Source organism: Geotrypetes seraphini, chromosome 8, assembly GCF_902459505.1.
Source record: "Geotrypetes seraphini chromosome 8, aGeoSer1.1, whole genome shotgun sequence".
NCBI lineage: Eukaryota > Metazoa > Chordata > Amphibia > Gymnophiona > Dermophiidae > Geotrypetes > Geotrypetes seraphini.
Window position 1 is genome coordinate 123214049 of NC_047091.1, and position 23317 is coordinate 123237365.

Below are 23317 nucleotides of genomic sequence, written 5' to 3' on the forward strand. Positions count from 1 at the left end.
CAACACCTGTTTTTATGCTGCAGGATACCAAGGCTCCTCTATCTAGTTTTAATGTATGGAATGCAAAACCTTCTTTACCCTCAACCAAAAATTGGGATATCCTCCTTCCTCGCTATCCAAAATGTAGCACCAGAGCTGTAGCCTCTTCTCTTTACCCTGAGATCTATACCAGGGTTATATTTATCTCACCAAAAGAATATCAAAGCTCTAGCATGGATATATTCCCCTTCTTCATAGATGTATGTCAGTATGTGGGCTAGCCCTCAAGTCCAGAGAGCAATATCAGGGCTATAGCCTTTAATATATAGACTGCTTTGAATGTAACTACAGAAAGCGGTGAATCAAATCCCATCCCCTTCCCTGTCCTGATGCCCCTTTTTCTGAAAGCTATACCAGGACTGTGCTCAGCTTCTCAATAAGAAGACCAATGCTACAGGACTAGAGTCCTTGCCCCTGGTCAGAGAACTATAGATTTAATCCTACCCCCTGTTCTCCTTATTCTTGAGATCTGTATTAGGGCCCAGCTATCAAAATTATTCCACCTGCCTTCAGTAATTGTAGACACACACACACACACACACACACACACAGACAGATAGAAGGTAAGAAGGAATCAATGACAGCAGAGCTGAGAAAAATACAGGGCATTCAACCCTTTGCGAATAGCAGTAGGTTAATCCCTTCTACCAAACATTAACTATATGGAGGGTTACCTTCCATCAAATATTTACAAATTCCAGTAAAATTCACAATTCAAGCACTGGATGAGCATGCTAAGGAGAGGAAATGAAATAGATTCCTGGGGTGCATATAGTATCAACAAACCTGACAAATGTGCCACAAGGCCCTGGCCACTTATAGCAGGCTGTGCATTTTTTTAAGACTGTGATTTCATTTATGATCAGGAATCCAAAAATGTTCAGTTTAGATTTTATAGTGACTTTCTGAGTATCTGGTCTCTGGCAAGACAACTGGCTTTACTCTGGGATACACAGGCATCCAGATTAAAGGACTATGGCACCTGCCCTGAGGTTTTTCTCTTAACTTGAAATATTATACCGTAGGAAACTGGAGCCAATCTAGCACAGTGTCTCTCAAACTTTTTTAGCTCCGGCACACTAAATGGAGCAAATGTTTTTCGCGACACATTATAATTGAAATTATAAAATTGCAAAACCAACAAAAAATTTAATTTGAGAATTATTTAAAGTTTATAAGCTATGTATGGGCAATTGTAACAACGATGAAACTAAAGTAGATAGAATAGGATTGCTAATCAATGTGATGGATGTGCTTGTTTTTGAGTGCAAATTAACTCAACATGTGCCTCGATAGTCGACAAGCAAACACACATTTCATCATCCATCTTCTGCAGTTTTCTTTTTTTTCAATTTTGGGCTCCTTTTACGAAGCCGCGTTAGCGGCTTTAGCGCACGTGACTTTTAATCACGCGCTAACCCCCACGCTAGCCGAAAAACTACCGCCCGCTCAAGAGGAGGCGGTAGCAGCTAGCGCGTCCAGCAGTTTAGCGCGCACTATTACGCGCGTTAAACCGCTAACGAGGCTTCGTAAAAGGAGCCCTTAATTTCTGTCCGAGCTGAAAATCCAAGTTCGCAAAGATAAGACGATCCAAACGGCAACAAAGCCTTGATTGCTTTGTTGCTCAAGTTAGGATAACTACTGCCAAAAAATAAATAAAAAAATAAAATTACTTGCTGTTAGTTTTCAAGGACCAATCATGTCAAAAAATGATGCTTGTCTTGGTGGCAGTATCCTTACACACAAAGACGCTCATAACATTGACAGATTCTTGCATATGTGACGTACAAGTCATCTATTCTAGTGTATACTTTTGAAGGGAATTTTTTAAAATAAAGTAAAATTCTGGAATCGCTTCGGGGCACACAGTTTGAGAAACACTGCTCTAGCAGGTCTAACTGCCCTACACACCAGAGCCCCTTCCCTCTCCATTCTATTGGTCACGTTTTTTTCATTTCTCAAATATTTTTGCATTAATCTCTAAAATCTTTGGGGATGTAAGAGTCGGAATATACTGAAAACATACATTTGCACATTACTCTGTTTCATTCTCATGAAGGTCCTGCTTACTCTTGTTTATGTGAAAATTTCTTCCTTATGTTTCAGTGCTGCATTTCTAGGTCCACTTTTGAATTTGTTGTTGTGCTCACTACTGCTGGATTGCTGCAAATATCAGCTTTAAAAAAAGGAAATTGGGAAATTAAACCTTTTCTGAACAGACCATGTCCTCCTGTTTTCAGGACCCTCGCATCTTACAAAGCTGGGAAAGTCCCAGTCCTTCCAGCCCCCTGGACATCAAAAGTCTGTCATGTCCATTATCACTTGGAGCAGTCTTTAAGGACAAAAGGTCCTGTGTGTGTTAAAAGCTTGATGCCAATTTCTCCACAAATATTTGAGCAGAAATAATTGAAGTCAGGTATTAACATAGAGTGTAATACATAATCTTTGCTGTAGCACCTCTATCAAATGCTTTTATCCTTTATTCCAGTTGCAGCCCAGTTCTGTAGCTCACACCCAGCTCGTTGTATTTTTATTCCTTAAACCTGCGGTTGGCTTGAAGTTTTTTATAAAAATTCTCTTCACTCTCTGTGTGGCTATCTTTCTCCCCAGCCATTAGAGGACTGCCTTTCCTTCTCAGGGTGGATTCTTGGCTGGAGCTCCCCAGCATATTTTCAGGAGTACTCTCCCTCCTCTCTGTTGAGCCCATTACAGCTCCTCCTGCAATACCAGTAGGCATGCCTCCAAAGCTTGATTCATCAGGCTCCAGGTCACTAATGGAAGATCCTGGGGAAATGCCAGCACTCTTGGGTGGACGAAAGCCTTGGTATTCCTTGCCTAGTTCATTTAGTTCATAGGTGTCTTGGGTATCAGCTCTTTTCTGTGTATTCTTCCACTCCCAGGGTCCATTGCCTGAGGACAAGTGCACAACAGGATGGTGTGGTGCGTGTGCATCGATAGTAACAATGCTGGAGCTGTCCCTGTCCGAAGGCGAGCGGTACTGAGAAGAATCTGAGCTACTAGTGGTAGATGAGGAGGAGGTCTCAGAGTGCTTTGGTGTTACAGTCATCATGCCTTGTTGTTTAGACATGGCAATAACCTGCAAGAGGCGTGGAGGGTTGGCTGTGCGTTGTGCTGTGCCTTTCTCTGCCATCATCATCCACTTGGCCCGGACTGCTGCACTGCCCTTGGGGGAGGTATTGGAAGCGCCTTGACTCTCTTCTGGAATGTGGACCAACTGGGAGGATCCTGGTCTTGGCTGAATCAAAACCCTAGGTCCTATGGAACCTCGTTCTGTGTTTCTAGCCTGCACAGTAGGGTACAATGATGGAGGGATGTGCTCATCTTCATCCATGCTTAGGCCTGCCGCTTCTGAAACGGTCCTCCGATGTGCTTGAACTAATGCTACCTCCTCTCCTAGTGTCAAGCTCCGGCCTTCCAAAGACTTCTGCTTCCACTCAGAAATGAGCTGCTTGGAGCGTGAAGCATCCACAGGCACGTGGATGGTCATGTGACGCCGTGCAGGATCATCCATGGAAGGTGTATTTACCCTAGGTAGGGTGTTACTGAAGGTAACCATGTTCTCTTTGCCCATTGGGCTGCGGGGTGCAAGGAGATCCACATCCACACTGGCCCGTTTAAGGCTTCCTAAGGAGTTCTTCTCACGGTGAACTTGAGTGTTCATGGCATCCCGTCGTGGCTGGGGATTCAGCTCATCGGTGCTCACTGACTTATTCTGGTGGTACACAGAATCATGGCCTCGCTGGGTCAAAGCCCTCAGGGCATCCTTGGTGGGAGGATTTGTTGGCATCTTCTCATTTGGAGCTTGGAAATTTCCTACAGCATGGTAAGCCTGTTGGATTAAGCGTAATTTATTTTATAAACCAAAAGAAGTAAAATGAAGAATTTAGTATTCAAGTGAAAAGAAAAAAATATATTTCAGAAGAAAATAAATCCTAATTTTAACGTTGCCTCACACTGACAAATGTACTCAAGTGAATTCGCACCTTTGGTTGCCAGCTAACCCCCTTCACAAGAAAACAATTTGTTTGCATGTGGTGATACCTTTTATGCACCACATGTAAACGTAGCCGGCCAGCGCTGAATATTTGTGGCTAGCCAGCTAAGTCATGTAACTTAACCAGTTAGCAGCTAACCTCTAACTATAAACTGTAAATATTAGCAGAGATACTGTAACTGGCTCTCTCTCGCTGAATCTAATCTAGTACAAGATTTCTGAATAGCTCTAATACCATTTAGTAGTCCTTTTACTAAGGTGTAATAGCCAATTTAGTGCACACTAAAAATTAGCGTGTGCTAAATGCTAATGCGTGCTAACACGTCCATTATATCCTATGGACGCGTTAGCATTTTGCACGTGCTAAGACGCACTAGCGCGCCTTAGTAAAAGGACCCCTTCCTTAGTTCAAGGTCATTTACATAACAAAGAAGCCATAATAATTCTAAGGGACAATACGATTCCTTGGATAAAAACAGGTCCTTACAATTCTTTAATTAAAGTACTAACTTTACAATCTTATCATATAAAAATGCTTTCAACATTCTATGAAATTTCCAATATCTAACTTCTGTCGTTATTTGAATAGGTAAATCATTCCAAATAACAATAGCAGCATATGTATAAAAAAAAAAAAGAATTAAATTGACTTTTAAAACGTATACCTCTAAAAGGGGGAAACTGCAATACAAACGTATTACTCAATCTATTAGATAAATAATGCAACCATGAAAAGAACAAAGTGAAATGATTGGATGAATATTAGCAGTTAGCCAGGTAAGTGCTATTTAACTGGCTAGGAGCCATTCCTGGCTGGTTTAATAACTCTAAGGGCTCCTTTTATCAAGCCGCGCTAGCGGGGTTAATGCGTCGGACATTTCATCACGCGCCAACCCCCGCGGCCGGCTAAAAAACTAACGCCTGCTCAATGCAGGCGTTAGCGGCTAGCGCGGCAGGCGGTTTAACGCGCGGTATTACGCGCGTTAAACCCTACCGCAGCTTGATAAAAGGACCCCTAAATATCGAGGGGAATATGTAAATATTGGAAGAAAGTCAAGAAAGACATTTAAATCCATTATCATGGGACAAGTACAAAGAATCTCTGCGGTTAAAGAAGGAATTGTAGAGCTGAGTGGTTTGTGTGGATGAGAAGACTTGGTAGCCCCTTATGGTCTATCCGCCATCCAGTGGCGTACCAAGGGCGGGGAAGGGGAGTACCGCCCCGGGTGCACGTCCTAGGGGGGTGCACAGCTGGCCGGGTCCAGAACCTCCTGGGACCTGCACTTCAGCGTGGCTGCTGGTCCACTCCCGCAGCCAAGAAAAAGGCTAAGAAGCCGGCGGGAGCGGCAAAAGTGTCCTTTAAGGAACGCCCTCCCGATCTGGCTCTATCCCGCCCCCTTCTTGACGCCACTGGACAGCATTCTCAGCCATTGGTCAACCTTGCCTGGGCGCTGCGACCCCAGGAGCCAGAACGCTGATCACTTTGGGCTGCAAAGAGAACTGTTTACATAGGCAGTCATAACTAATGGACAGTACACACACATTAAATGGATACCAAAAAACTTTGCTATAAGATTCAAATCATCAAGCTAATAAAACATCAGCAAGTACTTATATTACATAAAGTCTCAACATAAGAAGGCATTTATGAACAATTGCGTTTTCAACATTTTCTCAAAATCCAATCTAACAGTGCATAATCGCAGAATTCCTGGCAAAGCATTCCAAAGCTTTGCACCCCCCACCAACAACATAGCCTCGCCAATCCTGGAATGAGAAATTGTCATCCTACCACCCAAACATAATTTCATACTGTTTTCCGATCTCAAACTCTGGGCTGATAGATTTCACAAAACCCCTGCAGAACAGTAGGAGATGCATGGTACAATATCTGATGTATTATTGACAAATTTTAAAGTGCCCTCTTTATTGTATTGGCAACCAGTGTAGCTGTTGTAGAACCGGTGTTATAGGGGTCATTCTGGGGATACCTGTGATCCACCTTGCTGCAGAGTTAATCAACACCTGCAGCGCCCTCATCTTCACCTTTGCAACTCCAAGATACAATGCATTGCAATAATCTACCTTATTCAATATCAACGCCTGTATCACACTACAAAAATCATAGTTTGTTAACATTAATTTTAGTCTATACTGTATAACTAAGCTGTGGAATCTGTTGCCAGAGTATGTGGTCAAGACAATCAATATAATTGGGTTCAAAAGAGGAAAAGTCCATAAGAATGATTTGCCAGGTAGACACGTGAGAGCCATTGCTCATCTCTAGAAATTAACTAGGGAAATAGGTCTACCTTTTGGGATTGGTCAAGCTTGTGTGACTCAGACTGGCCACAGTCAAAGACAGGATGCTATGCCTTGGTCTGACTCAGCAAGGCTTTTCTTTATGCTATGTGGGTATAGTAGAAAAAGTTGCTCGCTCTGAAAAATCAGTACTAGGAAGCTATTGTATCTTGGCTATTACTGGAATTGACATTCACCCTGGAAAGACAGGAGTATTTCCATCACTACTATACTACTATTAATTATTTCTATAGCATTATCAGACATATACAGCGCTGTACAGAGTCACAAAGGAGACAGTTCCTGTTTGAAGGAGCTTACAATCTAAACAGACAAGAGAGACAAACAGGATGCCATAGAATAGATAACAGTTAGGGGGAATGATTAATCTGCTGGCTAGGGCAGTGGGGAGTAGGGTTATGGATTGAAGGCTACATCAAAAAAGTGGGTTTTCAGTCTGCTTTTAAACAAGGGAAGGGAAAGGGCATGATAGACAAACTCAGGTAATTTATTCCAGGCATATGGGGCAGCTAGATGAAAGGGACGAAGTCTGAAGTTGGCTGTGAAAGAGAAGGATACAGCTAAGAGCAGCTGATCTGAGGAACGGAGTTCTCTGTGAGGTGTTTAAGGAGAAAGAAGAGAAGAGAGATATTGAGGGGCAGCAGAATGAATATATATGTAGGTCAGCAATAGGAGCTTGAACTGTATGTCAAGGGAAATGGTAAGGAAGAAACTTAAGAACACTTCCAAAAATGGCAAACTGTAAATCATGCCTGGTCCTTCTTCAAGGACATGGTGAGTGAGGCGCAAAATCTGTATATTCCCAAATTCAGGAAGGGGTGCAAAAAGAATCGAACAAAAGACCCGGCGTGGAAACCAAAATAGTTAAGGAAGCGATAGGCAATAAGAAAAATTCATTCAAGAAATGGAAAAGGACAAAACTGAGGGGAACTGGAAAGAGCACAGGAAGTATCAAAAAGAATGTCACTGTGTGGTTCGGAAAGCCAAAAGAGAGTATGAGGAGAGGCTAGCCAGGGAAGCTAGAAATTTCAAACCATTCTTTAGATATGTTAAAGGGAAGCAGCCGGCTAGAGAGGAGGTGGGACCGCTGGACGACAGAGACAGGAAGGGAGTGGTGAAGGAGGAGAAGGTAGTGGCAGAATGGCTTAACATGTTCTTCTCGTCTGTATTTACAAACGAAAACACATCCAACATACCGGAACCTGAGCAATTCTTCAATGGAAGTCAAGCAGAAAAATTAACATCCATGGAAGTGAGCCTTGAGGACATCCGCAGGCAGATAGAAAGACTAAAAACTGACAAACCCCCGGGTCCAGACGGCATACATCCAAGAGTTCTGAAGGAATTAAAGGAGGAGATAGCGGAACTACTGCAGCAAATTTGCAACTTATCCCTGAAAACAGGCGTGATCCCGGAGGACTGGAAGATAGTCAATGTTACGCCCATCTTTAAAAAGGGATCAAGAGGTGACCCGGGAAACTACAGGCCGGTGAGCCTGACTTCGGTTCCGGGGAAAATGGCGGAAGCACTGATAAAAGAAAACATTGATGAATATTTTGAAAAAAACGAGCTTCTGATAACCAGCCAGCATGGTTTCTGCAAGGGAAGATCGTGCCTAACGAACTTATTGCACTTCTTCGAAGGGATTAACAGACGGATGGACAAAGGAGACCCCATAGACATCATATATCTAGATTTCCAAAAAGCCTTTGACAAGGTGCCCCATGAACGTCTACTCCGGAAACTGAAGAACCATGGGGTGGAAGGAGACGTACATAGATGGATCAGAAACTGGTTGGAGGGTAGAAAACAAAGGGTAGGAATGAAGGGTCACTACTCCGACTGGAGGAGGGTCATGAGTGGTGTCGCGCAGGGCTCGGTGTTCGGGCCGATGCTATTTAATATCTTCATAAATGATCTAGAAACAGGGACAAAGTGTGAGATAATAAAATTTGCGGATGACACCAAACTATTTAATGGAGCTCGGACTAAAGAGGACTGCGAAGAATTGCAGAGAGACTTGAATAAACTAGAAGAATGGGCGACGAGATGGCAGATGAAGTTCAACGTTGAGAAATGTAAGTATTACATGTGGGGAGCAGAAATTCGAGATACAACTATACAATGGGAGGGATGTTATTGAATAAGAGTACCCAGAAAAGGGACTTGGGAGTGATGGTGGACATGACAATGAAGCCGACAACACAGTGTGAAGTGGCCACTAAGAGAGCAAATAGAATGCTTGGTATAATCAAAAAGGGTATTACAGCCAGAACGAAAGAAGTTATCCTGTCGTTGTATCGGGCAATGGTGCGCCCGCATTTGGAGTACTGCATCCAATATTGGTCGCCGTAACTTAAGAAGGATATGGCGTTAGTCGAGAGGGTTCAGAGGAGAGCGACACGTCTGATAAAAGGTATGGAAAACTTGTCATACGCTGAAAGATTGGAGAAGCTGGGTCTCTTTTCCCTGGAGAAGAGGAGACTTAGAGGGGATATGATAGAGACTTATAAGATCATGAAGGGCATAGAGAGAGTAGAGAGGGACAGATTCTTCAAACTTTCGAAAAATAAAAGAACAAGAGGGCACTCGGAAAAGTTGATAGGAGACAGATTCAAAACAAATACTAGGAAGTTCTTTTTTACCCAACGTGTGGTGGACACCTGGAATGCACTACCAGAGGATGTGATAGGGCAGAGTACGGTACTGGGGTTTAAGAAAGGATTGGACAATTTCCTACTGGAAAAGGGGATAGAGGGGTATAGATAGAGGATTACTGTACAGGTCCTGGACCTGTTGGGCCACCGCGTGAGCGGACTGCTGGGAACGATGGATCTCGGGTTTGACCCAGCAGAGGCATTTCTTATGTTCTTATGGATAGGGAGCCAGTGAAGTGATTTAAGGAGAGGGGTAACATGAGCGTAGCGAGGTTGGTAGAAGATGAGTCGTGCAGCAGAGTTTTGCACCAATTGCAGGGGAGAGAGGCGGCAATGCGGGAGACCACTTAGAAGTAGATTGCAGTAATCTAAGCTTGAGGTTGCGAGAGTGTGGATAAGGGTCCGGCTAGTGTGCCATAAAGCTTTTCCACTGGTGACTGACTGGCCGGGAATGAAGGATCCTCTTCTACCAAAGCCAGAAAGTGAACAGGTCTGATAAGACTGGACCAATTAACTTACCAGGTAGGCAGCTATGCCGGAACCAATCAAGAAGCCCACGTAGACATCAGCAGGGTGACTACGATACTGTGTTATCTGAGTCAAGCCACATATGCCAGCAGCAATGGCAAAGGCAAAAACTAGAACAGGTTTGAGGAGCTTTGTGCTATCCGAGATGATGGAATTAAAGTACATCTGCAGGAAAGAGAGAAGCAAAACACACAATGAAGACATGAACAGGAGCAAACATAAATGCACTAAATCAGGGAGGAATCATAAAACAAAGCTAGGTCTCTTCTTTCCAGTCACATTTCCCTCGGTTGCAGTTAAAAGGGTCTGCATTCACTGTTGCAAAGCTGAACCCTAGCCAGTACCACATGGATCCCATTCTATCATATAACAAACCCTCTTATCTTTCCCAATATTGATCCCTAGAAGTGAACTGTAGCACTGGGTGACTACCAGATTCTCATCTTTTGTAAGCTGACTTATCTTGGCATCTATTGAGATGGTTGAAGATGCAGTGTGAATAAATGAATATGGGATGCTTTTCGAAGCTATGCGCCCAAACACTATAATCTATTCAAATTGTTTGAGGGGGTTTCTGTGGTGACCTTTCACCCTCCTCCCCCAGTGGTGTACCTGGCCATGTGGAAACCCGACGTGGAACACCCCCTTCTCTGGCCAGAGCACTCCTGGTGTGTGGCCATTGGCTCTGCCGGTCTCCCACCCCAGAACTGGAAGTTGATGTCATAGGGGACAGAACCCACAGCTGCACATATTTGGACTGCAGACCTGCGACCGCTCCAGCACCCTCGAGCATCCTGCACCCAGGGTGGACTGCCCCCCTGACGCACCTTGGTACACCATTATACCCCCCTCCAAATTAATGGCTAGAACTACCGGTTAGAGGTGAGCACATCAGTCAAATTTCATTTTTAAGTTGGGTTCTTGCAGCTTTTATTTTGTTAACAATTTTTATTTTCATTTTCAGTGTGCATGCTAAAAGCAAAACAACTTTTCTTCAAATGTTAATTTATTTTTCAGTTTGTTTTGAAATGGAAGAAGCCTGCTTCATTGTGCTTCTCATTTCATTTTAAAATGAATGCATATTTCTGCTGCCATGGACTATTTCTCAGGGGTAATGATGTAATGGTAAAAGTTTACTCAAAAACAGTGAACTCACCGAGACATAGACAGCTGCAAAAGCAGATAATGTTGCATGCTGGGAAGGAAAGGTCTTCCTGGAAGGAGGCAAAAAATTAAAATCTGCACTAAGTTAACAATGTTAGGTTACTAATGGTGTGCCATGGCGATCAGTCCTTACCCCAGTTCTTTTCAGAATTACAGAGAAAGGTTTGAATTTTTGTTGATGAACCAAGATTTGCAGCAAAGTAGACATCCTGGAAGGTGTGGCGACCATGAAAAGAGATCTAGCAAAGCTTGAGGAACTCTCTAGAGCAGGGGTGCCCACACTCTTAGGACTTGCGAGCTACTTTTAAAATGACCAAGTCAAAATGATCTACCAACAATAAAATTTAACAAAACACACAGCACACTGTACGCAGAAAAATTATTTCTATTCCGAGGTTTTTTCAAAGAGGTCAAGGCAGATGACTTTATGCAATGTCACCTCAGTAACAACTATACAAAAATAGACAAATATAGCCCCTCCCTTTTTACCAAACCGCGATAGCAGTTTTTAGCACAGGGACCTGCGCTGAATGCCCTGCATTGCTCTCGATGCTCATGGGCTCCCTGCACTAAAAACCGCTATTGCGGTTTAGTAAAAGGGGGCCATAGTGCAAAATATAGACAGAAGATATAAATTCTCAAAACGGACACATTTTGATCACTAAATTGAAAATAAAATCATTTTTCTACCTTTGTTGTCTGGTGATTTCATGAGTCTCTGGTTGCACTTTCTTCTTCTGACTGTGCATCCAATACTTCTTCCCTTCTTTCAGCCTCTTGTATGCTTCTTCTCCTCCAGACCTCATTCCTACCCCAAACTTTTTCTTCCTCTCTCCCTGCCCCCTCCCCTTTCTTTCTGTCTGTCTTTCTCTCTCCATGCTCCCTTTCTTTCTGTCTGTCTGTCTTTCTCTCTCCATGCCCCCTTTTTTTCTGCCTTTTTCTCTCTCCATGCCCCCTTTCTTTCTTTCTTTATGCCTATCTTTCTATCTCCATGCCCCCTTTCTTTCTGTGTGTCTTTCTCTCTCCATACCCCCTTTCTTTCTCTTTCTATCCCCCCCTTTCTTTCTGTTTCCCTTCTTTCTTTATGTCTCTCTGCCCCCCCTTTCTTTGTGTCTCCCTGCCTGCCCCTTTCTTTCTTTGTCTTTCTTTCTCCCTGCCCTCCCCCAAGCCACCGCCACTGCAATTGGGGAACAGGCCCCCAAGCCACCACCACCGAGTTCTGCTCTCCCTGCTTCCCGATGCCGTAAAGAGGACCCAGGAGTGCTGGGCCGGGCAGCCTTTCCCACCCGACATCAATTCTAACGTCGTAGAGGAAGTTCCGGGCCAGCCAGGCAATGATTGGCTGGCCTGGAACTTCCTCTCTGACATCAGAATTGATGTCAGGTGGGGAAGGCTGCTCAGCCCGGCGCTTCTGCATCCTCTTTATGGCGTCGGGGGTAAGCGAACAGAATGTTGGGCATAATCAAAAAGGGTATCACTACCAGAACGAAGGAGGTTATTCTACCACTGTATCGAGCGATGGTGCGCCCACATCTGGAGTACTGTGTCCAATACTGGTCGCCCTACATTAAGAAGGATTTGGCGATACTCGAGAGGGTCCAGAGAAGAGCGACAAGGATGATTAAGGGCATGGAAAACCTTTCATATGCTGAAAGGTTGGAGAGGGTGGGGCTCTTTACCCTGGAAAAGCGGAGACTTAGAGGGGACATGATAGAGACTTATAAAATCATGAAAGGCATAGAGAAGGTGGAGAAGGACAGATTCTTCAGACTAACCGGGCCAACAAAAACAAGAGGGCATTCAGAAAAATTGAAAGGAGACAGATTCAAAACGAATGCTAGGAAGTTCTTCTTCACTCAGAGGGTGGTGGACACCTGGAATGCGCTCCCAGTGGAGGTGATAGGGCAGAGTACAATATTGGGCTTCAAAAAGGGATTGGATGACTTTCTGAAGGAGAAGGGGATTGAAGGGTACAGATAGAGGGTAACTATACAGGTACTAAATGAATAGGGAATAAAGAATTTAGGTTAAGGACCACTTACAGGTCACGGACCTGGGGTCCGCCGCGGGAGCGGACTGCTGGGCACGATGGACCCCTGGTCTGACCTGGCAGAGGCAATGCTTATGTTCTTATGAAAGGAACTCGAGTCTATCACGGAGCCAGGGATGGGCTCCGCAATCGACTCTCGTTGCCTTCGCGATCTACTGGTCAATCGCGATCGACCTTTTGGGCACCCCTGCTCTAGAGTGTGACAGCTATAACTAGGCTTACCATATGGCTCCAGAAAAAGGAGGATGAATGGGGACATCCAGGTTTTACTTCCATTGCTTTCAGTAGAAGTAAAATCTTTTTCTGGAGCCATATGGTAACCCTAGCAAAAACTCAAAGAAGCATTATAGTGGTAGGGGTGAAGTACTTCTGTGCATGAAAGAAGTGGGACCCAGGGATGTAGCTAGCCCTCCAATTTGGGGGGTACCCAGGGGTAGACTAGGGGGTGTCAACACATTGCTCTCCCCTCCCTTTGTGTGTGCTAAACATACCTTTGCTGGCGCGAATGCTGAAGCTCTGCCAGCCAGTTCCCAAGCTGCTCCCCTCCTCTTGGTGCTCATTCTTTAATACAGAAGTCAATAGCGTGCCTCCAGACATTACTGGGACTTCTTGCACGTGCTCAGTCCTACCAGCGGCTGGAGGCACACAGCCAACTTCTGTATTAAAGAAGCAGTGCCAGGAGGAGGGGCGCACCTTGGGAACTGGCTGGTGGGGCTTCGGCAGTACTGGAGGGGGCCTGAGCCCATAGTGGGTGGGAGGGTCCCAAGCTGCCCTCCAGCGCCCCCCCCCCCCCCATGGCTATACCACTGATGGGACCTAGGGGTGATTTTCATCTGATGATCTTAAGGGGGATAAACAAGTAGGGAAATCAACCAAAGTTCAGAAGACTGCTTGGGTATATTTGGGAGAGGAATGGCCTGGTGACTCAGATGGGTAAGATGTATCCTCTCCCTGGTTTGTCTGGGGCCAGAAGTACTGCAAAGTCAGACTTCTCAGTCCCCAAGGGTGAGTGGGAGATGTGGTTATTACGTAGAAATGGTGCCTGGATGGTTGAAGTTAGGTCAGAGTCCATAGTTTGTGGCCTTGAAGGGTGCCAGGCTCTGTGGCCTTAGGATGGTCACTGCATTAAATCAACTAAGTATTTTGGGAGGAAATATAAAATAAGGGGGGACATCCCCAGGTAAGGAACATGAATTTTCATGGGACCAGATCAGTGGCATAGCAAGGGTAGGAGGCGCCCCTCATGCCCTCCTTTCCCCCCTCCCTGCACCTTCTGATCTCCACACACACCCCACACTCGTGCCCTCCCTTCCCACCACCATACCTCTTTAAATCTTCGCCAGCACAAGCAGCTTCTCTGGCCTGCTGTTCACACCAGCATTGGCATCACTTCCTGGCCCCATGACCTGGAGTGATTTCAGAGGGAGCCAGGCCAGCACTAGCAGCAGGCCCAAAGTCGTTGTTCACGCTGGCAAAGATTTAAAGAGGTATGGGGGGATGGGGAAGGGAGGTCGTGAGCGTGGTATGGGAGGGCGGAGAGGTGCTGGTGCCCATACCAAAATGGCGCCCTGGGTGGTCCCCCCACCTCCACACACACACACACACACTATGCCACTGGACCAGATCAAAGTCTAGTTTCTACTAAGCTGGAGAGAGAAAGGAGCATCATGAAAAAAAAGCACAGAAAGTGAATGACATAAAAGAATTAAGCACATAGGAAGGCAGAGCTTACCTTGCAGATAGGATGGCATGCTGGTCTTGCCCCACACAGATGTCCTGAGTGATGTAAGGATTCAACTCACAGGAGATTCCCAGCAAGGTATAGTTGGGTTTACACACGGTCAGGAAGAATGGAGCATGATAACCAGTAGCCAGTTGAATAATATCTGTGACTAGTGCTGTGGCACAGAGTCCAAAGACATGAACTCCTAAAGACCAAACCAGATCACTCTATGAGTTATCAGTTCCTCCTTTTGTCCCACCTCTACCCCTAAATATAATATGTCACACATGGGTGAAGGATCACCATTTCTATCGCTGTGACTATGTAACTTTTTCAGTGTTGGTAATGCCCCAGCACTCATACATTTCTCAGGGGTTTAACCGTCACGTTGGCCGCTTTGTGTTTGAAATGATGAAAGAGGGAAACTACATCTTCCAGAAAGCGATCAAGCCAAAAACAAAGTATATATTAAACAACAAACCTCAGACAGGCACTATCTCTTGCATGTTAATGTACAGCATTGTGTGCGTCTGGTAGCACTATAGAAATGAGTATGTGTAAACACTTACAATCTTTTCTTGAAGAGGATCATGAAAGACACCAGTACAATAATCAGCTTTGTGGGTCTAGAGACCAAAGCCCAGATCACTGTCAATGTTATTTATATTAAAATGTTCTACTATATAGCCAAAAGAGCAACATTATTAGTCACACTTAAGACCGAGATGGAAAAACAAGATATCCTTAAATTGTATTAAAATGCTATGTTCTGTGGTCAACAGATAAATGTTTTTCCAGATGTCTCTAAACAGACACAATACAGGAGGAAGCAATTCCTACAACTTAAGGATAAAACCTTGAGTGTAGGTGCTTCATTTTTTCTTAAGTTCCCCTGCAAGTGTTTGGTGGTATACCAAGATACCAAATATATTTTTTTAGACCCAACTCATTTAGAGAATTTTCTTATAGATAAACCTAAGTTGGATATTTTGCCTGTTATTAATGCAGAGGCTGAGATGGAATGAGAATGATGATAAATGTTATGCTTGACTCTAGAGTGTATTAACGCTGAAGAAGTTGATGATGTTTAATTATTGCTTGTTAAAGGTCCCAACAGGAATAGTCAGCCCCCAATAATGTGGACTTGAGGAATATTATTATTATTCTTTATTTTATTTCCTGTGCAATTGTTTATTTTGCCTGAATTTGTTATTTGTTGTAACAATTAATAAATTTAATTTAAAAAAAAAAAGTTCTATACCGTTTAAAACTAAACGGTTTACATAATTTACATACATAATTTTTTTTAAAAAACATGATAAAATAAACATACAAACAATCCCCAGAAATCATGACCACAAAATAATACCATAGGTTTGCATAATAAAGATCATGAATAATTCATCAACTCTGCCAGAGAGGAAAATTATTGGCTAGAGAAAGGCATCGACAAATAACTGCGTCTTAAGTCATTTTCTGAACATGCCCCTTTCCCGACAATTTTGTATCTAACCCACCAGGGAGTTCCATATCTTAACTCCTGCACAACCAGTCTCAATAAGCCTTGGATTCACAGTTGTCTTCAGTAAAGCTAAATTCTCCGAGCGCAATGATCTTTTTGGTGTATAGCCAAGTATATTATTTTTAAACAATTCTGGAATGTTTCCATACAAGAATTGATGACAAATCATTACTGCCTATACTGTACTCTGAAGACGACTGGTAGCCAATGCAATTTTTTGAGGTGTGGCGAAATATGATCATATTTAGACAATCCCATTATCAATCTTGCTGCTGCATTTTGTATAACCTGCAATGCTCTACATCAGGGGTGTCCAACCTGTGGCCCAAGGGCTGCATGCGGCCCCGTGAAGTATTTTGTGCGGCCCCGGTCGAGGGCGATGCAGTGTTTTCCTCTGCTGCCCCCGGGTGTTTACCGTCTTGCTGGCCCCCTCCTCTGTCTTGCTGCAGCGTTTGCGCATTTGTGCGGCCCCAGAAACATTTTTTCCAGCCAATGCGGCCCAGGGAAGCCAAAAGGTTGGACACCCCTGCTCTACATCTTGCAAAGAGCTAAGGCTCTTCAGCTTGGAAAAGAGACAGCTCAGAGGAGATACGATAGAGGTCAATAAAATACTGAGTGGATTGGAACATTTAAATGTGCATCACTTTTTTTATTCTTTTCAAAAATACTAGGATTAGGGGGTATGCAATGAAGCTATTAAATAGTAGATTTAAAAGAAACAGGAGAAAACGCTTCTTCACTCCAAGTGTAATTAAACTCTGGAATTTGTTGCCATAGAATGAAGTGAAAGAAGTTAGCTTAGCAGAGTTTAAATAAGGTTTGCATGATTTCCAAAAAGAAAAGTCCATAAGCCATTATTAAAATGGACTTGGAGAAATCCACTGCTTATTTCTAGGAAAAGCAGTATACAATTTGTTTTACTCTTTTGGGATCTTACTAAGTACTTATGAGTTGGATTGGTCACTGTTGGAAACAGATACTGAGCTTGATGGACCTTCTGTCTGACCTTTGTATGGCAACTCTTATGTTCTTATGAGTGTCAGCAAAACCTACCCACAAACCTGACAGTTCTCCGCAGAAAAGAGTTGAAGTTACAGCCACCTGCATTGATGCTTCCTTCTGAACCCTTGCGGCTCTTCAGTTTAGACTGCAAGCAGTACACGATCCCCTCACCCACCATGATCTGTAAGATTAGCAAAGGCAGGAGAGACACAGGGACAGGGTGTTGGGAGGTAGAGGTTCAAAGGTAAATGATTAAGAGCACAGCCCCTATTTCCTATGGCAGTTTGAGACAGATTCTGCAGTTAAAAAAAAAATTTGGGGAAATGTTTCTGATATATATCAGGTCAATTCTGTGGCACACAAGTGTACATTTAAAAAAAATTTATTATTACATTTTATTATTAAATAATGTCTAATTTTTTTTTTTTTTTTTTTGCATAATAAAAATAAAGATGTTTCCAATCATGTTTTATGCTTTTTAGATTTTTATGGGAAAGGAATCTCAAGTATTGGTCATGGGGGGAGGGAGTAGAGGGTAGGAGGAGGAGATATTAGAGATGGGGAGAAAGGAAGTATAAGAGAGGAGAACAATGTGATCTTTCCCCTTTAATTCTGTGGATACAGGATCAGGGCATGAGACCAGGCAGAGGTTGGTTTATAACATATTTCAAACCTACCTCCCAAAGTTGATTTTATGTGTACTACCCAGAGGGTGGTGGATACATGGAACGCGCTTCCGGAGGCTGTGATAGGCCGGAGCACGTTACAAGGCTTCAAAGAAGGTTTGGATAGGTTCCTAGAGGATAAAGGAATTGAGGGGTACAGATAGGAGTAGAGGTAGGTCATAGGGATAGTCAGGGACCACTGCTCAGGAAATGGGCCTGATGGGCCGCCGCGGGAGCAGACTGCTGGGCGAGATGGACCTCTGGTCTGCCTCAGTGGAGGCAACTTCTTATGTTTTTATATTCTTACTGTGACCATAGGTACAAGTTCAATGGGTGCTAATCACCCCGAATTTTGAGCAAGCTTTTTCATTGTGTCCAGGGAGTGGACACCCCTAATCATTTTGAAAAATTGGCATCTATGGGCCTGGTGCAAGGCCTTCTAAATGTGAATGTAACCTCCGGTCAAGAATTCAAATAATTGTCATTGAAGTCATTTTAAACTCCAAGACATTTATAACTGTCCACATACAGCTCTCTGAATATTTATTCATGGCCCAAAATATGAATGTGTTTATATTAAGCTGAAAGCAAATGGGGCCAAACTAACGTACTTTTCTGAAACAACAAAATGCACATTATGTCTGAACATGTGGAAGATAGTTAACAACACACTTTCACAAAATGGAAAATAATAAATGGTATAACAATAAGATTGCAGCACAAACCAGCAGACCAGTCTAAATGGAGGAAAAGCCTCAGACAGGGGCCCGCCCACCTCCACAATGGTGGAATAGCGGTGTTCGAGCGATCACTTCACTGGCTAAAAACCTCCTAATGCAGATGGTCCAGGCAATGTGCTGCTAATGATTGCTCTGAAAAGTTGTATGAAAAAAAGAAGAAAAACAACTTATCTTCCTTTCTTCGGGATCGGTACACCAACGGTGGCCAGCGTTTCACTATTGAGCTGCCTCAGGGTGTAACATGTCCGATCGCACTTTAGTACAGACGCCAATCGCATCTCAAAGATTAGGAAGATAAGTTGTTTTTTTTCTTTTTTTCATACAACTTTTCAGAGCAATCATTAGCAGCACATTGCCTGGACCATCTGCATTAGGAGGTTTTTAGCCAGTGAAGTGATCGCTCGAACACCGCTATTCCACCATTGTGGAGGTGGGCGGGCCCCTGTCTGAGGCTTTTCCTCCATTTAGACTGGTCTGCTGGTTTGTGCTGCAATCTTATTGTTATACCATTATTATTTTCCATTTTGTGAAAGTGTGTTGTTAACTACTAGTGGTTTTCACAATATCTGAGTTTTTGAACATGTGGAAGAGCCATGAAATATCATCTTTTAACTCACCCACTGCCCTAGGTAACTTACAGAAGCCGCAGGTGCTGCAAATGCCAGGCTGAGAAGCATTAGCAAGGGGATCATCTCCTCGTTGCTCTCCACGTAAGGCATGGAAAGAGTCCGGTCATAGCACTGAAAGCCTACCCGGGCAGGGGTGAAAAGGTCTGTCAGCTCCAGGAAGTAAAGAGTCACAATGGAGGAGGCCACGATTGGGAGCTGAGAATGCAGGATGAGAAAACCCAGGATCAGAAGATGTCGCTGCTGTCTTTCTCCCCTCACACGCACGCACTACGCCCTTATTTTAAGGACTTGAACACACAGAGGCTGCGGCATACTCACCTCCACAAAGTAGAAGCAGGGCAGAAGGGTCATGCTGTCCTTTGGGGCTTTGTTCTTTGGTTTGTCCTTTGTTGAGATCATGGTGCTGGAGCTTTTGGGATCTGCCAACTGAGATAGAGGTTGGGGAGGGACAGAATAATTATATTTATATTCCTTCCTTTTGCTATAAAGTTTTCTCTGCTAGCTGGATCAGGTGGAGAGATAGAGGGTTGGGTGTATCAAGTTAGGGCTTATAGAAGATACAAGTGTAAGGCTATACTATGCAATAAAAGTAAACAAAGATCTCATTAAGTCACAAGATGAAATCACAAGAGATGAGATTTAAAAAAAAAAACCAGCATACAAGAAATGGAAAAAAAAGCCTCAGAAGGCCATGTGTGCAAACTCAGTCAGAATTCAATTGCTCACATACTGTAAAAATGGATTCAATCTCTATCATTGGCAAAAAATCTCCATAGAAATCATAACAGTTCATATCAATTCATACCACTACAAATTAAGATATAACAGTGTGTGCACAACTTTTGTGTGTGTGTGTATATATATATATATATATATATAAAACGGAGCAGCACGTAGTTTATGAATCCTGATGGAAGTCCTGTTTCACATACTATTTCCTCAAGAGATAACCAAGGGCTGAATTGCAATGTCCAGCCTCTGGCGTATGTATGTAAAATGGGACCCCCATTGGGATTCATAAGCTACGTGCTGCTCCAGTTATATATATACACCACCACAGAGCTCTGTGTATTTCAGTATAGAGCCCATGCATTGTAACACCTCACAACTCTTTATGTAGTGTAGTGCCTTTGCAGAAGCTCATATAGACCACTCTGAATTGACTCTCCAGTCATTAGTAGCAGTACAGACGCTCTCAATAATCATATATACACACAAGTTGTGCATATGCTGTTATATTTTGCTTTGTAGTGGTATGAGTTGATATGAAGTGTTATGATTTCTATGGAGGGGGGGTTTGCCAATGAAAGAGAATTAGTCCATTTTTATGTGAGCAATCAAATTCTAAATGAGTTTGCTCAAATGGACTTCTGAGGCTTTTCCCTCCATTTTTGTATGGTGGGTTTTGATCTCATCTCTTGTGATTTCATATGGTAGTTATACTAGGTATTCTCACATGTTATCAAGCTTTTGTGAATCTTTGCTTTTTCTGCTATGATGAGGTTTCAGTAGATCTGGGAGCTCCACAGAACAGTGCCAGCCCAACCATTAGGCAAGACTAGGTGATCATCTAAGGTGGCAACTTCTAGAATAGCAGCAAAAAGCAATTCAGTCAATGCTAACAGCCAGAAACTCAAAGAACCATTAGTGCCTACTTCTACCTTCAACCCAAAGTTTAAAATTTAAAAGCAGGATGTCCAATTATGCTTTTATATAGAATTACTGTAAGGTGATCATGATTAGAGAGTTTAGTTGTCAACATTTTGCAGGGAGGGAGCTGATAGGCTAGGGACCTGAAAGTTATTTGAAAATGGGGGCATAAAGTTGCAGGTTCTCTTAGGATATCCAATACTCTTGCCCTGGCCCTGTCAGGGAGCAGCATCTGTCTCTTCTGTGTATCTATACAGAGCTGATAATGCTCCAGGACTGTTTAAGAGTGGCAGTTCTAAAACACAGGAGATCAAATTAGTGCAACACATGGGAGACAGTCTAGAAGTTACAAATAATGCAGATTCCTTACAGATTTGGGTTCTAAGTCTAATTTAAGATCATGGCCCTTGTTCACAGAGAACATGTTAATCGCCATGGCCCCAAATATCTTCAAAGTTGTCTAGTACAGTGTTCTTCAACCTTTTTACACTTATGGACCGGTGGAAATAAAATAATTATTTTGTGGACCGACAAACTACTAAGACTGAAATAAAAAAACCCGTCTCCATCCCGTGTACAGGGAGTGTGGAAAAAGAGAGAGATCCATGGTGCATCTCTCCCACTCCCTCTACTGCCATATCCAACATTTTTCCCTCTCTCATCCCCCGGATCATGTGCAGCATTTTCACTATTGCCCACCAGCCCCATGCCCAACATTTCTCCTTCTATCACCCCTCTCATCAAGGTCTGACAGGAGGTGGATTTTCCATTCCTCACTATAAACACCTCATTATTTCAACCTTAAAAGGAATGACAAGATCCAATTTCTATCCCAACAACTTTTCACTCTTCCATGATCTCTAGTATTCAGATCATGGACCTAAAGGGAAGCTCCTGGTTACTAAGACAAGCTTCCTACCTTTTACTGTTCTCTCTGGAAGGAACGTCTCTCCCCGACCCCCACTCAGAGAGAAGCTCCCTGTCTCCTAAAGAGAAGTTCCTTATCTCCTTATTTATCTTCTCTCTTTTTCCCTACCACACCTCGAGCTAATTACTATGCCAGCCCTTCTCCTTTCTTACTACTTTGTCTACCCTAACATTAAAAGCCTGTCTCCTCCTATCCTTTACTATGATTCACTCCTATCCTTTACTATGATTCACTGCAGGTCGACTTGACCACAAGATTTTCTTGCTCCATCTTCACCTTCTTTATTACCTCTGTCTGCGGTTCTCTGGCCCGAATCCTTCCCCTGATTCTTATCAGCCATAGCACAGCTCACTTTAGATCCTGGGAATAAATCTCCCTGTGGTTATCTGCCAGATCCCGACCCCACCAACAACGGACAATTTTCTGCCCTCAGCTCCGCCTAAGGCTCTAACTCAAGCCAATAAGAACTCAGCTACTCTACTCCAGGTTCATCCTTAGCTCCTTTCATCAGCCAATAACAGCGCAGCTTCTCAACCGCCCGCGCTCTGCCTCTGGCTCTCACACTCGTCAATAGCGGACAACTTCAAACCCAAAGCTCTGCTCTATTTAACATTCTTGACACCAACCAATAACAGGATAGCTGTTCCCAACTTCTCCAGCTCCACCCCCAGCTCTCACACCTGTCAACAAGTGTGACTTTTGCAAGGTGGCAGGAGGGTTAGCAATTATAGCCGATCCTTCATGGACCAGCAGGAAATTTCTGTGGACCAGCACCGGTCTGCGGACCAGCAGTTGAAGAACACTGGTCTAGTGCACCATGATCTTAGCCAGCTTTTACATTCATCACAAGAAACTTTGCTTTGTGTTCCATCAGTATGGGAAGTCAACTCTCCAGAAGACAAAATTGTGGGTTCCTTTATGTCTCAGTCCTCTTTGGAGTAGATGCTATAGAGGTTTTGCAGTCCATCTGCATATTTCTCATAGCATCCTACAGGGTGACTCCCAGGTCCACCCCGACCCACTTGGGCCTCTGCTCCTGCTCTTGCTACTCCTTGCTCTTTCTAGCTGCCTGCCACATGTATTACATTATACTTCTACAGGTTTATGTTTTCCTTTTATCTGCTATGACTCCAATATACTTTCTCTTCCTGATATTAACTTGTCCCAATCTTATTCTCCATTTCAAACCACTGCATAGATCAAGATCATACTGCCCATTTTCTGCTTTTATCATCAGAGTCATCATGCCTTCCCTAGTCTTTTCCATATGCCGTTGCTTCTTCTCTTTCTTTCTGCTGGGAGTATCAATCCCAATCCTGGCTCTTCAAATCAACTCTTACTCCAACTGTGCAGGTCAAACCACAACCTTTCCAGTCTGTTTCTCTCTTTTCTTCTCTTCTTTCTGTTTCTCGTGTTCTCTGTGGAATGTTTGTTATGCTTTCTGCAGGCTTGCCTACTTTATCTCTCCATCTTCTGTGAAGCTTGGCTTTCCCCCAAAGACTCTACCCTCAGTTGCTCCTCTCGGTCATGGAGGTCATTTTTTCTCTCAAACACCTCTCTTGGGTGACCACAGCAATGACATTGGACTGCTACTCTCCCCTTCTTCCACTTCAGTCTCACTCACTTTCTTCCTTTGAATTCCAATCAATCCATCTATTCACTCCACTACTTCTCTATTTATTG

General features: G+C 43.6%; 1 protein-coding gene across 1 annotated transcript; it reads right to left on the bottom strand.

Annotated features, from left to right (window-relative positions):
- Window positions 1-1721: 1721 nt before the first annotated feature.
- PLPPR3 (phospholipid phosphatase related 3) lies at window positions 1722-19458 on the bottom strand. Its single transcript, XM_033957001.1, has 7 exons — window positions 19375-19458; window positions 19066-19251; window positions 17074-17203; window positions 14508-14703; window positions 10718-10775; window positions 9553-9726; window positions 1722-3889 (listed from the first exon to the last, which is right to left on the bottom strand). Exons 1-7 carry the CDS (start codon window positions 19453-19455, stop codon window positions 2570-2572), a joined length of 2145 nt encoding a protein of 714 aa, XP_033812892.1. The 5' UTR covers window positions 19456-19458; the 3' UTR covers window positions 1722-2569.
- Window positions 19459-23317: the final 3859 nt, after the last annotated feature.